This window comes from Spinacia oleracea, chromosome 1 (assembly GCF_020520425.1).
Source record: "Spinacia oleracea cultivar Varoflay chromosome 1, BTI_SOV_V1, whole genome shotgun sequence".
Taxonomy (NCBI): domain Eukaryota; kingdom Viridiplantae; phylum Streptophyta; class Magnoliopsida; order Caryophyllales; family Amaranthaceae; genus Spinacia; species Spinacia oleracea.
This window is the reverse complement of record NC_079487.1, coordinates 85,190,653-85,205,367: the sequence shown is the minus strand read 5'-3', so window position 1 is coordinate 85,205,367 and position 14,715 is coordinate 85,190,653. Positions and strand designations below refer to the sequence as shown.

Sequence of the window (14,715 nt, the reverse complement as noted above, 5' to 3'; positions counted from 1 at the left end):
CCTCAATGTGCAAGTAACAAGAACGGGTCTTCTAGCTCTTCATTCACAGAAAATCTTCAGATTGTGACCGAGGAGGGTTACTCTCTTTACATGCCAACTTGTTCTTTGTTTTGGCATAAGAATCTCAAAAAAAAATGTTAATCCAGCTAAAGAACTAACTGAGTAATTAATTGAATGACATTTCCATCTGTTTCAAATTTTCAATTCCTTTGGTAACACACACAGAGGTCAGAGGTTGGCTTAAGAGAGACACTATCATCATAAAACAAATAAAGAATAAATTTTAATTAATATGAGCAGATCGAACAATTAGAAAACTACATGATCTGAAACCAGATTGAAACAAAAAAAAAAACAAGGAAAATCCAAAGATTTTGCCTTATATGGACTAACATTTCTTTATCCCAAGTAATATAATTGTTGCTATCTCACAAAAAAAAAAACTCAGATCTCACATCATAAGAAACCCAGCCAAGATCCCAACAACAACCATGACCCCACTCTTGAGGCCAGAAGCAGCATTTGTACGAGCAACTGTAGGAGCCTCAGCTTCTGAATTCGGAGAAGGAGAAGGAGAAGGAGCAAGAGCTGGAGAATCAGCACCAGACCGCCTGCTTCGAGCTCCCATAACAACCACAATCACCTTCTCTCCCTTCTGACAGTTAGCCTGTGTTCCACTGATGAAGTAGTATGCCCCTGATTTCTCCAATTGTACCTTGGTTTCTCCTTCCTTGTGCTCCGCTATTGGGCTGCTCGTGTTGCAGTTCAAGTATGCCTCCCTTGTCACTTGCAACACCGAGTCTTTCTTGCTGTCATACTTCCACACTGCCATAATTAAATAAAATAAAACCCATGAAGTTTCAGTTAGAATATTATCTGGATTAGATTTTGAGCTAAATTGCAATATTTTTTACAATTTCTACAAAAATTGATAAAACCCAGGTGGGATTTCTGACTAACAATTGATTTAGTAACAGAAAATGAAATAGGATAGGAGAAATTAATCTTAATATTACCAAGATTATCACCAACTTGGAACCTGCTTCTTTCAGCCCATTTGTTGAGAGAATCTGGTTGAGAAGGAACTTTCCAAGCATCTGATGTACCTCCCACAGGGTGATCTTTTGCTTCAGTGAAAAGCGCAAACGCCAATACCAAACAAAGTGAGAAGAAGATTCTTGAAGCCATTGATTTTGATTTTGATTTTGATTTTGTATATGCTATATAAAGTTCAATTAAAATAAAGCTAGAATTAGAAATTTATTTATTTTGGGGAAGTAAATGCCTTGGTTGTTTAAGTAAAGCTAGAGAGATTTGAGTGATAGGATAGTGGTTTAAGGGGGTGGTATTTATAGAGGGGGAATGGAAAACGGTCGAAAACTAGCCGTTGTCAAAGTGGGGACACTTTTGACTGAAATTCAGGTGAAATGTAATGGGCTCTGTTTCTCTTGTCCGTTAATGTAACGGTTACAAATTGTGCAAACGGTCGAAAGTTCTTGATGTACGAAAAACGCATTGATTAAATTAAACTTCAATGGTCTTTATTTTCCTTTTGTAATTAATCTTTGCATCCAGCTTTTGATTGATAATCTAATTCAATAATTATGGAACCCCTTCTCTCAGGATAGTAGTCTAAGCTATTTAGAACTCGATGAACTAAACATTATTCGATTCTAAGAGGGATGGCATTTTTTATTTATATAATCGGTTGTTCCTAATTTCCTATTCTATATCCACAACAATAATTATAATTATGAAGTCTAAATAATTTGCCGATTAACTTAGTTGGTTATAGCTTCTATCCTGATTTCAGAAAATTTTAGGATCGATTCCTATCTCCGTCACCGTGGCTCATTCGCACAAAAAAAAAAGGTATATATATCATACATCAGTCACATTTGCATGTGGTTATTTATAAAAATCTTTCTTATACCCTATGTATTTAGAGTGAAGTATACTCTAGAGTATTTTTCTTTTTGGTCGTTTACAAGTTTTGCTCATTTCAAATTCTCTAAATGAGCAAAACAAATTAAATGGACAAACAAACTCTTACAAGTAGGAGATTTTAACATGTAACAATATTTCAATTTAAACCATTATACGAAAATTTTATGATTTATTCATTTACTTGTCGTACATCATACATCATAAGTACAAAGGTTATCTAAAAAATACTTCATTTATCTTATACTGCATACAAATAAGGGTATTTTCTTACTCATATGAAAAGTTTCATCCGTTTTGAAATCTCTAAAAAAGCGAAACTAGTCAAATAAAATACATCTGAAATTTGCGCTTCTAAAGCTCCAAGAGCACCAATAACGTTGCCTTGATGGTGTTATCAACTACTCACTCCGTCTCTTTTTGTTTTTTATGTTTGGGATTTTTCACGCGTTTTAACGATTAATTAATTTGTATCGAGATTTCTCAAATTTTTTATTTAAACAAGATAAATTACATTTATTTATAATGTTTTTGCTTTTATCAAAATTCAGATATTGGAAAATGAGAAAAAATTAATGTCCCAATGAAAAAGTGTGAAAAATTTAATGTCCCAATGAATTTAATTGGTTAAAATAATAATTGGACACAAATTTTGATAGAATAATAAGTCAATTATGTGATAATATAAAAGGAAAGATAAAAAACATTTTGAAATACCCAAAAAAGAAAACGTAAAAAATAAAAAGAGACGGAGGGAATACAAGATGACCATTGGAAAACTCCGTAATCTTGATAGAAGATACTCCGTAGAAGAATGTTAATGTTTTATTTTTCCAAGAGAATTTGAGGTAAAATAAATATTTAAAAATTAGGCGAGTGTATGATAAGCTTGAGTCTTGAACAAAAAGAAGGTTCAAAGTAAAAGGAATTTGAAGGTTCAAAGTAAAAGGAATTTTAAGTTAGAAATAATTAAGGTCGGACATGCACATAATTTAAGAGCAACTCTAATGACTATAAAAAGGGCCTATTCACACAAAAATAATATCGTATTAATTGAGACTGACATGAGTTGTTAAGAGCCTCTTGCTCCTTAACCAAGGTTTCGCATTTGAGCCTTGAGAATGGAAAAAATCTCAACTGGGAGGGATGCTGTCCATCGAGGTACCCATGACCGACGAGAGATATATTAGTCCACTCGCCGAAGGCGGTCTCGTAGAAGAATAAAGAAAAACTATCAAAATATTGTAGCTCATTTAAGCAAGTAGTTCACAAATAAAAATGCGGAAACGATAAAATAAATAAAATTATATATTAAATCTATATTATTAAAGCAAAGTGATGGTTAATGAGAGCACTCCAAACCTCAATCCCTGAACTCTAATTCACCGGCTAAATTAGGAAATGTAATATATTCTTATGAAAAAAACAATAAAATCAACTTGCATATCTTTGAATTTTAAAATTGAAAACTTGAATAACAATAAAACATATGGGTTGGAAATTTTTAAACACATTTTCAAAGTTGCTAAAATTTAATCAATCTAATAAATATAGATAATATCACTTATCCGAAACCCGTTCTTCCCTATAAATAAAAAAAAAGTATTGTTATATTACCAATTTATTATAGGAAAATTTGGTAATATTAATCCAACCTTTGGCCGGTTTTCTTTTATTAATCCCACCTACGACATATTTTTTAATAATCCCACCTTTACTACCCAACGACTTTTATTGGGCTTAAGTGACCGATAACTGGTGAAAAAATCATCGAGATGGTGATGAATTGATGATGATGACTGAATACATCTAGAGAGAGTACTTCCACGTAGGGATATATTACCGGCGACAATAGGTTTATGACGTGTTGGGCCCAATAAAAGACGTTGGGTGGTAAAGGTGGGATTATTAAAAAATATGTCGTAAGTGGGCTTAATAAAAGAAAATCGGCAAAAGGTTGGATTAATATTACCAAATTTTCCACCTTTGGAATATAGATAATATCACTTATCCGAAACCCGTTCTTCCCTATAAATAAAAAAAAAGTATTGTTATATTACCAATTTATTAATGGAAAATTTGGTAATATTAATCCAACCTTTGGCCGGTTTTCTTTTATTAATCCCACCTACGACATATTTTTTAATAATCCCACCTTTACTACCCAACGACTTTTATTAGGCTTAAGTGACCGGTAATCGGTAAAAAAGTCATCGAGATGGTGATGAATTGATGATGATGACTGAATATATCGAGATAGAGTACTGCCACGTAGGGACATATTACCGCCTACAATAGGTTTATGACGTGTTGGGCCTAATAAAAGTCGATGGGTAGTAAAGATGGGATTATTAAAAAATATGTCGTAGGTGGGCTTAATAAAAGAAAATCGGCCAAAGGTTGGATTAATATTACCAAATTTTCCTTTATTATATTAGTACGTGCTTTGCCAATATTCGACTCTTGCCATTTGCAAAAGATGTATTGTTATGAAAAACATGTAAGATAGTAGATATTTTTATATTTTTATAAATATTAATTTGCTAATTTGGATCTATTCAGTTGAATTGACCTCCACAAATAATCTTTTAATTAGGTATTCATGATTGTATTTTTCAATAGCTTTTTAGTTTTTTTAGAAGTCCCGTGCATTAGCACGGGCACAAACTAGTAAAATCTTATAAGGGGCAAGAAAGTTTGTATCTAACCAATGAGAAATTTTATAGCTTAAAAACATTGTAGCAAGAAATTTAATGTAACAAATTTAGCCATCCTACCTTGTACCTAACCATTAAAGGACTAGTTTGTAATTAAATAAAAATTAGAGCTAGTTACTAATTGTGGCGAATTATTACTTGTAGAGCTAATTGGCTTCCTACAGCTTACAAGCTTTGTAATTTCTACCAAAATCAAAAAAAATTGTAGCTTATTATTTGTGGAAGATTGTAGTGCGACTTGACAAATTAATATGGCAAAAGTTAACAAAGCAATAAGCAACAAATATTGTTATTTGCCATTCCTCATGCTCTAACCCTTCCATAACCAAACCATTACACATTAGCACATAGATTTAGTGTTGGGCCACTTCGAAACCTTAGTATTTATTTATTTATTAAAAATGAAGACACATTTCCAAATTCCCAGTACCAAAACGAGACACATGTCCAGAACAAAAACGCTCCAACATCAAGGTTGTCAACATTTCTTTCAACCCAGATGTCCTCTCCATATTTTCAGAAATTTCACTTACTCTTCCCAACTACGTGCCACGTCCAAGCTAACCTTTTCTCTTTAAACACAACAACAAGAAGATTGTTGTATTACTTGCACAAACTTACAACAACAATTTGAGCAACAAATAATTACTTTACAAAGAAAAAATAAAATAAAAAGATCATATTACTATGTCGTGGGGAGGACCTAATATAGATAAAGGTGATGTAAAAATTGATCCAAGCAACAAGGGTGGCGATGGTGATCAATCTTGGAGAAAAACGGCTGACACCCATAAGATGACACTTGAGCATGTCAAGGCCGCGGGTGTGGAGGCGTCGCAGCGTCCCCCGGGACACGGCCGTGGTCCCGGGGAGGTACTACACCAGCGTCGTCGTCTTCCTTTTAGTTATACCACTATGACTATAGCAGGGCTTGCTATTTCTGCTATAATAGGGTATACTGTTTTATACTCTAAGAAGAAGTCTGAGGTTGATGCTTTGGATGTCGCTAGGGTAGCCACCAATACGGCTACGCCTCAAAACACTCAGAATATCCCTAGGAAATAGACTTAATTGAGGCTGTGTTTTTATTATTCATTTTAGCATATTATTGTATCAATTTGGTAACTTAACTAGGCTTTTATAGTAGCTAATTTTAGTTCGTTATCATTGTCAGTTTGCAAGTGGTTTTATAATTTCTAAAGTGACATTATTTAGGTTGAATAAGGAAATTATAATCAGTATACTTAAGTTACTCCCTTCGTACCAATTATTTGTTGGTTTAGTGGTGATTGGGGCTGAATTTGGTAGGGAGAATGCAAGTTAGTTCTTCTCTTTTGTTGGAACCATGGAGCTGCAGCATAAGAGAGTTGGCGACAACAAAGACTGAACTCAAAGCCTTCATCTCACTTGGTATAATTGAAAGTTAAAATAATTAATTAGTAAGCTTCTTAAGGCACACAAGCGCCCCGATCGACACTTGACCCTCGCTCTTGTTGCCAATAGGCAAGAGTGCCCATTTTAAAGCAAACACCCCCTCGTGTACCGAGCCTTGAGATTCACTTTCCGCACAAGGCTTGCGCCCATGCCGCCCCATAGGCAAGAGCGCGATGCACGATCCGGTGTCAAAACACTCGGACCGTGACAGTTAGCATGCTCTTTTTCTCATCGGTGAGTGTATCTTGTAGTATGTAGTCTGACTATGAGATAAGTGTCGTTTCCGGTACTTCTTCTGGTTTCAAGTAGATCCATTGATGGTGAAAGTTGACAAGTTAACTTCTGCTGCTCAGCTTCCTTACATACTATTGTCTTCCTTTATGTCATCCAAATACTACAGTTGACACTGCTGGATATTTTGATGAATTTATTGGCCATCGACTTATAGACTCTCCTTTTGTGGTGAGTACAACTATTTGACTACTCAAAACTTAATTTGAAATCTAGTCTTCACTATAATGGCCAGTTTCAAAATTCTGTATTTCAAGATGCTGGGAGCCACAGATGTGCAGAGTAGTCTGTCGTATCACTCTTGATGAGCTATCAGCAAAGTCATTAACTCATTCCAAGAGAAAATTCATGAGTATGATCATGTTCACATGTATGCAACTAAATTGAATTGCACGAAGGAAAGAAGGAGAGGAAGTACTAGGAAAATTCCTTTCCCTTCTTTCTTCCACATACATGTGCTGTTTTCAATTTCAATGGAGTTGAAGAACTCATTGCAGAAATAATTATTTCCAAGTATTTTCTGTGAACTAGCTTTTTTTTTCCTTTCTTCTTCTCAATCATGGGTTCATAAAATGACTGAAAGGTTAACATATTTGGCCTCCAAAGCCTCATAAGATACACTGGTTGACGATATTGTCTGATAAGCAAATTGAAATACATGTACCCTGCTTCTGTCTTTTGTTGATTTGCATTCAACTACTGTGTCTGCAGTGTTAGGGTCCTGGATGGGCTTCCTGCTGCTGTTCGTTATCAACCACTACCTCAAGAAGCTGCAGACTATTATCAAATTGGTTTCCGTATAGGAATTATGGGGCACTATGCTGGTGTGAGTATATCATCTACTCAACTTGTGTCATCTTGGCATGTCCGAGCATAATGAATCTTAGTTTCACCCAGTTGTTAACTTCTTCTGTATACAGACCGAACATTTTAAGTACTTCATTTACAATCATCTGGTGTTTACTGTCAAGTATCACAAAGATGCTCTCACTGACTTAGCAGAGATTGTGGGGTTTGAGGTCAAACCTTCGAGGTTAGTCCACAATGATCCTCATCCCACCCCGACCACTGACCCTACATACATCACAAATCTCATGATACTCATCCTTTTGATTCCAGTGTTAACCATGAATATGAAGGGAAATGGAACGAGAAGACTACTTGCAAAACTCAAAACGAGAAGACATATACCTCATCTGGTCCTGAAGAAGTTGAAGAAAACGAAGATACTGTGTTTAGTTATCAACTTATGATGTTATTTTCCAGGTAAATCATGATGGTCCAACTTGAACTTCTTTTTGAAAATGCTGTTTGCATATGTGATTACAGATTACTTTCTATCCACAAATGATAGTCCCTTGTCAACTTTTTGGGTCAGACATTGCAAACTTAACCATCGTCCATCAAATAATCAGAAAATATATCGTAATTTAACGTAAAAGAGGTTCCAGAAGATTTTGTTCACATTCTATGTATAGCTTTCAATATGTAGATGATATACAATGGGAAATAAAAGTTGACTGAAAATAAAAACACCTTGAAGATGGAAAAAAGGCCCAAGAGGACTATTATATGTGGATAGAAGGGTGTTGTCATTTTGACTGGCCTAAATTTGGTACTTGATCATTCTGAATATAAGATATAAGGTTTCTATGGTAATTAGACAAATGTCAAAATTCATGCTGACAATGAAATTTTGGTCAAGGAGAAAACAAAGCAACAAACTAAAGTAAAAGAAAAAAACACATTGGGAACTGAATGGTAACTTTGACATAGTTGGTTAAAAAGGGGGTGAGAAAGTGATGGTGAGCAATTCTTGTGTCTTGATGTTCCTCGCAGTGGGATTTATATTACGGAGTAGATGGTTTTCTCTCAGTTTAATTACTTCCAATGGTTGTCTTAGACTTTTGGTTAACTGGGTCTGGTTCAGTCCCTCAGTGGACTTGGATTAATTCACTTTCAGGGCATGCTTGGATTGAGGGTAATGTATTAAAGGGGTAATAAAAGTCAAACTAAGGTAATTGAAGGGGATGATAAGGGGGTGAAGTGGTGGCAAAGGGAACAAGCTAGTATTGGCAAGAAGAAAATAAAAGAGAAGGGGGAACAAATACCCTCATCATGGGGGGAATAGTTACCCACCATCCCACTAGGGTGATTATTACCCTCATTTTGGGGTAATTACTTCCCCCCTTCCTCCCTTCTCCTCACAACACCACCACTACCACAACTTCTCATCACAATACCACCACACCATCCTCCTTGCAACCACCTCAATTCACCTTCATTGTTCTTTTATTATGGTGGTTTGACTTTTATTACCCTCGTAATCCATTACACCCAATCCAAGCGTGCCCTCAGAGAACTATATGTTCATGTCTTTTAGCTGTTCGGTCCTCATTTTAAATAGACAAACTTGTACGCCTCATTGACAACCGTAGTTTCAAAGCTGATAATTACATTCTTGCTAATGTATGATTTACACCACTCTCCACAGTCCTGCAGTCCACATGGATTAATTAGAGCTACGCTTGGTGATGTTTGCTAGACTCATATACTTATACTCATCCTTGAAGATTGATTGATTTGTAAGGGTAGTGGCATTAATGATGTACATTAGTTCTACTGGTTGACTTGATGTCAACTCATATTATCTTGAAGATCGAGTTGAAACTTGAAAGTATTTTGTCAAGGATATCAAGGCGCGCTAAGTTAAGCACATTAGTCGTATCCATCTATGTTAATTGCCATCAAAACGACCTACTTTTCATCCATTAGTTGTAAAGTCTTTGTTTACTTTAAGGTTTTGCATTGTGGCATGGTGTAGTTCAAAAGAAAAGAAAAGGCCAGGTTGATTACTGTTGGGCTTCAAATTCCATTTGCGTTCTTCTTTGATACACAGTTTGTTAGATGTACAAAGGAGGTGATTAAATTGCTTAAAAGGAGTGTTTAAGCACTTTCAGACTTCCATTTCTGCTCTGTTTTACGTGTAAAACAACAGTAGAAACAGTAAGTCTGCTAGCTAATCCTATCTTTATAAAAGGGCTGTATGAAACGTTATAATTTGTGCTAAATTATCATCAAATCCTATTTCCTCCTCCACAAAAATGGCTACCTTCCTTTTTATCGCAACGTTTATGCTTATTGTGTTTGCATCATTTGTACGATGCCCACCTCCTTCCCTCCCTAAACCACCATTCGCAGTGGTTGCTTTTGAGTGGCCTATGGCCTTATGCACAATCAAACATGGGTGCAATAAGACCCCTCCAGCCAATCTTCGACTGCACGGAGTATGGCCAACACATGGAAATGGTTCAAGAATGGAGTATTGCACAAACCATCCTTTCAGTGGTTCAGCTTTGAATGTATTTACACCTTATGCACAATCCATGTTTGTATGTATTACTTTTTCGCTCAAAGTAATTAGTACTCATTTCTTTTAATCTTTTTGGTGTAGGATATAAGGAAAGACCTTCTGTATTACTGGCCAAGTTATTATCAACCAGAAAACCAATTCTGGAAATATGAATGGGAAAAACACGGAACTTGCTCCGGCCAACCCGTCAAAGAGTATTTTCAAAATTCAATGACACTCTTCACAAAGATGTACCAGAGGATTTTCACTACACTAGTACGAAACGGTAAGTGTTCCGAGTATGGAACTGGGAGGACGTTCCGAAGTGCCTTGGCCCTGTCAAGCAGAGCAAACGTGAGCTAACCTCGGGGGTTTAACCGAGGAAACCCCCTCCGATGCCTAAGTCAGCAAATAGATAAGAAGTCTTTAGAGAGCGAATATAGAGAGAAGGTGGAGCAAGTACCGTGTGTAAGAATGTGTCCCATCATGAGTGATGTGGGTGCTATTTATAGGCGTACTATTCTGTACTTTGGCCTATTTGGATTCCGCCACGTGTATGACGGCGATGTACTTTATTCTTTGTCGTTGTCGTTTAGCCTGCGGGTCCTTTCTTGGACTGATGCAACTTTGTCTGGCTCTGCTCTATGTCCTATATGTGATATGGGGAGGTTTGATCTGCCTGGGTTGCGTATGCTTGGCTTGGGGCTTAGAGTCTTTCTTTGACTTGGGTGTGTCCTGGGTGTCAGAGTTTGCTCTGTCATTAATGTTCTGTCCTCTCTGGATATGACCCCGTACAACTAGTCCCTCAAGAGTAGAGCTGACTTTTTAAGTCAGGTCTGCTCTTCTGTTCTTGATCTGGCCTCTTTGGGGCTGTAATGCTTGTTTTGTTGGCTTTTTGCTTTTGTCCTGGTTATGTATTCTCTTGCTACCAGTCCCTCAAGAGTAGATCTAATTTCTCGAATTAGGTCTGCTCTTTTTTTTTTTTTTTTTTTGGGCGGGCTTTCTTTGGGGTGAAATGGTAAGAAATCTTTGGGGATTTTAACCGGCTTTTCCTTGTGCCACGCGTTGCCCATCTGAAGAGTCAATTGGAATCGTCGCTCAATCTGGACCGTCCTTCGTCATGCTTGAGTTCAGTTGAACTGAGGTCTACACGTGTCCTTCATCCTGCTTGTGCAACTGTATCGTTGCTCGCATCCTAGCCGTTCTTCTTTGGCTTCTTAAAAAAAAAGGTAACTTCCTTCCTTCTTCATCTTCATTTCTTACTTTCTCTCTCCTTGGTGTTTCTGAAGAAAATACTCGAGTGCTCTCATTCTTCGTTGCTTACTATTTGCAAAAGTCTTCTCAAAATTCGATCTTTTGCTCATTTCTGTGTTTGTCGTCACTTTTCCGGTCAATTGCTAGTGTTTTCGCTGCTTGTGGTGGTCATTTGCCCTTCGTGTTTTCATTTGCCATTTCGCGAAGGGAGGTTTCCGTCGCCGTGTTCCTTTTGATTCTAACCCTATCTTCCTTTTCCGGTAAGTTTCTATCTTTTGTTGTTTTTTCGATTCTTTTGTGCAACTTTCGTTTGTTGTTTGCTTGAATTTAGTGTTTCTGGAGGTTTTTGGGTTTCAATTTCTGGTATTTTTCGCCATTGTTGAGTCGTTTTTGAACTTCCGCCATTGTTGAGTAGCTTTTTTTTTTTTTGTGTTATTTACCTTTGTGCCTTTTTCCCTTTTCCTGTGACTTTCAGTTCACAATGTCTGATGCATCTGATAGCCAAAACCTTAGTAGCTCAGACGCTAAAAGCGTTTCCTCTGCTTCCTATGTTACCTCTTCTCCCTCCTCTGTCTCTTTATCTTCTGATGAGGAGACTCGAGCTTTTGCTGAGCACAGAACCAAATCAATGCATGATGTTTTGTCTCGCTCTGTGCCTGCTGTGATTCCTTTGTCCTCTGACGATGAATCCTCTGGGGAGGAGTCGCCCCCCCCAGATGCGGGTGATTCTGGGCGTCTTGACTCTACAGCCGACCTGTCCCCATCTTTTCGTCAAACTCTTAGGGAGATGCGCCATGACTATCTGTCGCGGATAGTTAGGATAAATCCGCCGTCCAATGTCCCCCCAGGGCTTGATGTTCAGCCTCTGTCTTGACAGGCCTGGTTAGATGATTTTGAGCAGCTTGCTGGAGCTAATGAGTCTAAACTGTCTTTACGTGTTTACAGACGCCGGGAATCTATTTTTCGTTCTATGATGGCCAACCATGTCACTATTTCTGTGGATGAGCAAGCTGGTGGGGAAGATATTTTGGCCCAGGTAAACGAGATGAGGCCTTTTCCAAACTACGTGGAAGAGAATGTCGTTCCTGGGGATTCGACGCCCTTCCTTTCTGAGGCCTCTGCTTTTGGTCCCTTACACGCGAAGCTGAATGTTAAGTGGACTGATGATGCGCGAAAAGAGAATCACGCTGTTGTTGGTAAAGAGTTTTATGGTCTGCCTGATGGTTATCGACTTATCGTGCCAGACGACGATGCTCGGATCACTCATCCACCAGAGGGATGCATAGGCGTTTATGCCTATAGTCTGGACTTTGGTTTGCGATTTCCTCTGCATCCTACCTTGGTGAAGATTCTTCGCGCGTTTAATGTTTGCTTAGCTCAGCTCCACCCCTTCGCTGTACGTACTTTGATCAGCTATATTTGGGTCTGTCGGTTTTTGGAGTTCCCTGAGACCCTTTCTCTCTGTAAGCGAGTCCATCATCTGCGCAACAGTGGTACTGGGAACAAGATTGGTTGGTTTTCCATCTATTGCAATCGTGGAAGATTGACCTGCCATGGGATGCCTACCGGTCAAAAGGAGTGGAAGGATAGGTTTTATTGGCTCGCTGTCCCTGCTGACTTTCCTGTTGCTCGGGGTTTTGTTCGGCCTCGGACTCGACTAGAGGGAGTCGAGATTGTAGATGGTGTTGTCCTGGAGGAGAGGGCTTTTGAGCATTTTTCATCCGAGCCGAAGTTTAATGCTGCCGGTAAAGAGGTTGGGCGGTTGCCTCGTGTTTGGCTTCCGCATTCAAGTTATGTTCTGCGGAATGACGTGTTGTTCGCTATGTTTCTTTGTTCTACTCACCCTCAAGGTTAGTTCTGTGTTACTTACTCACTTTGTGTTTTATTTTCTCTTTGTGCGGGTTGTTTTTCTCTTCCTTACGTTTTTTTTATTTCCAGGTCGTCGATTCTTGAACCTTGAGGAATTGGGTGTTCGGGCTGATGGTTCCTTCATCTGCGCTGCTCCCCCCGATCCCGCTGCGAATGGGTATCAAATTTTGGCTGACCAGATAGAGGGCAGCCGGAGAAGTACTACACGCCGATCTGGTCGGGGTGGCGGTTCTGGGATCGTTCCTAGAGTGTCCCGGGTGGTTTCCTCTACACCCACTGGCTCTGTGAGCACTCCTATTCGTCGAGGGCAGACCTCTCGCGGGGCTTCCCATCGCGGTGCCCTGTCAGGCTCTCGTCGTGACCGAGCTGATTTCGAGGCTGGGCTCGAAGCTCCAACAGAGGATGCAGGTCATGACTTTGGGGAAGTGGCTGATGAGGTACGTGACCATCCAGGTCGTTCGGGCTCTGCGTCCGATCCTGTGGACATCGAAGCTGAAGAGCCGCCTTTTGTTCAGCGTCCTGGGAAACAACCCATGCTTGATGGTGGGGCTGAGCTACTCCGAGCCTCCCCTTCTGCGGCTGATCCCCATCGCAGCAACAACTCTGGTAGTTCCCTTCGACAGTTTTTGGAGCAAGAGATTCAAGGAAACGATCTGGCTGCTGATGATCTTGACCTGCATATCACAGGTCGGCATAAGGAGTTTGCTGAGAAAGAATTTCTCGCATTCGTCCCCAGGCCGACCCTGAGCTGGCTGCTATCTTCTCCGGTCCTTCTGCTTCGGATCGTACTTTTGTTCCGCGCTGGGACGTATCAGAATCAGAAAGCTTATATGGGAACTACCTTGAGAAAGGCGGGACACTTGCCCTGAGGATGTTGAGAGGCCTGCAGTTACCCAGCGACTTGCCCAAGGAGCGTTTGTACACCCCTGGGGCGAATGCTTGTCAGAAGGTCATGGAGGTATACTTGGTTTATTTCTCTTCTCCTTTGGTACATTGGTTCGTTTCTTTTGCTATGCACTTACTTACAATGCTTGCCTCTTTTTCTATGTTCTTAGTGTGGCAACGCTGTTCGTGAGTTGACAGAAGTTTTCATAGTTTACCAGAAACGACTTGCTGCCAACGCTGCTCATATAGAGGCCCAAAAGAAGAGAATTGAGGAGCTAACTGATGATCTGGAGCTATCTTCGACCTGCCTCACTTCGGCCAATGATCAATTGAAGCTTGTTACTGAAGAGCGTGATCAGCTGCAGACTAACTTTTCCCAGGCCCAAATTGATCTGGTTACCGAGCAGCAGAAAGTTGAGACTCTTCAGCAGGATTTTCTCTCTGTTGAGCAATCTCATGACAATGAAATGGCCCAACTGCAGAACTCCATCGAAGATCAACTTGCGGCTGCCGTTCGCGACTTCCGTCGGTCAGATGAGCAGTATGCTCTACGCACTCAGAGCTATGATGGCGGTTGGAAGGCTGCTTCGCTAATAGTGCAGGAGAAGCATCCTGATCTTGACTGGTCTCCTATCGAAGCTGCTTGGTTGGCTGGGCTCCATGTTGAGCTTCTGAGAAAGAAGAGGGAGGCCGAGCAAGCGTGTTTGGCTGCAGGCGGTACGGTGCCAGAGGATGATGGGGTACCTGATCATTGTGTTGAAAATGTCCACCCTGGGGAGTTGCCTCTGTCTGATGCTGAAGATAATGCTGGGCAATAATGGCACAGGCGGCTGTCCCCATGTTCATCTTGCACTACCTCAGCCAATGCATAGTTTATTTCTTTTAGTTGTTTTGTCCTCTCTGCGTGGAGAGTAAAAATTTGTTCTTGGAAATACTATTTATCGTTTTTAGTTTTGATCGACAGTGGCC

General features: G+C 39.5%; 4 protein-coding genes across 6 annotated transcripts; 3 read left to right on the top strand and 1 right to left on the bottom strand.

Moving 5' to 3' along the window:
• Positions 1 to 261: 261 nt before the first annotated feature.
• On the bottom strand, positions 262 to 1,318 carry LOC110779182 (early nodulin-like protein 13). Its single transcript, XM_021983717.2, has 2 exons — positions 1,017 to 1,318; positions 262 to 825 (listed from the first exon to the last, which is right to left on the bottom strand). Exons 1-2 carry the CDS (start codon positions 1,186 to 1,188, stop codon positions 452 to 454), a joined length of 546 nt encoding a protein of 181 aa, XP_021839409.1. The 5' UTR covers positions 1,189 to 1,318; the 3' UTR covers positions 262 to 451.
• Positions 1,319 to 5,103: 3,785 nt separating this feature from the next.
• Positions 5,104 to 5,925, top strand: LOC110779185 (uncharacterized). The gene has a single exon (XM_021983720.2). The coding sequence runs from the start codon at positions 5,349 to 5,351 to the stop codon at positions 5,724 to 5,726; it is 378 nt and encodes a 125-aa protein (XP_021839412.1). The 5' UTR covers positions 5,104 to 5,348; the 3' UTR covers positions 5,727 to 5,925.
• Positions 5,926 to 9,478: 3,553 nt separating this feature from the next.
• LOC130466763 (uncharacterized) lies at positions 9,479 to 14,152 on the top strand. 3 transcript variants are annotated; one of them, XR_008926916.1, is made up of 6 exons: positions 9,479 to 9,748; positions 9,841 to 10,967; positions 11,140 to 11,252; positions 11,938 to 12,842; positions 12,931 to 13,819; positions 13,917 to 14,152. XR_008926916.1 is itself a non-coding variant. In XM_056835364.1 (5 exons), exons 4-5 carry the CDS (start codon positions 11,963 to 11,965, stop codon positions 13,728 to 13,730), a joined length of 1,680 nt encoding a protein of 559 aa, XP_056691342.1. In that variant the 5' UTR covers positions 9,479 to 9,748; positions 9,841 to 10,967; positions 11,140 to 11,252; positions 11,938 to 11,962; the 3' UTR covers positions 13,731 to 13,864. The 3 variants fall into 3 exon arrangements, 1 of the variants encoding a protein (XP_056691342.1); XM_056835364.1 differs by lacking the exon at positions 13,917 to 14,152 and having other exon boundaries at positions 12,931 to 13,864; XR_008926925.1 differs by lacking the exons at positions 9,479 to 9,748; positions 9,841 to 10,967; positions 11,140 to 11,252 and having other exon boundaries at positions 11,724 to 12,842.
• LOC130465491 (ribonuclease 3-like) lies at positions 9,491 to 10,101 on the top strand. Its single transcript, XM_056834270.1, has 2 exons — positions 9,491 to 9,748; positions 9,841 to 10,101. Exons 1-2 carry the CDS (start codon positions 9,491 to 9,493, stop codon positions 10,099 to 10,101), a joined length of 519 nt encoding a protein of 172 aa, XP_056690248.1.
• Positions 14,153 to 14,715: the final 563 nt, after the last annotated feature.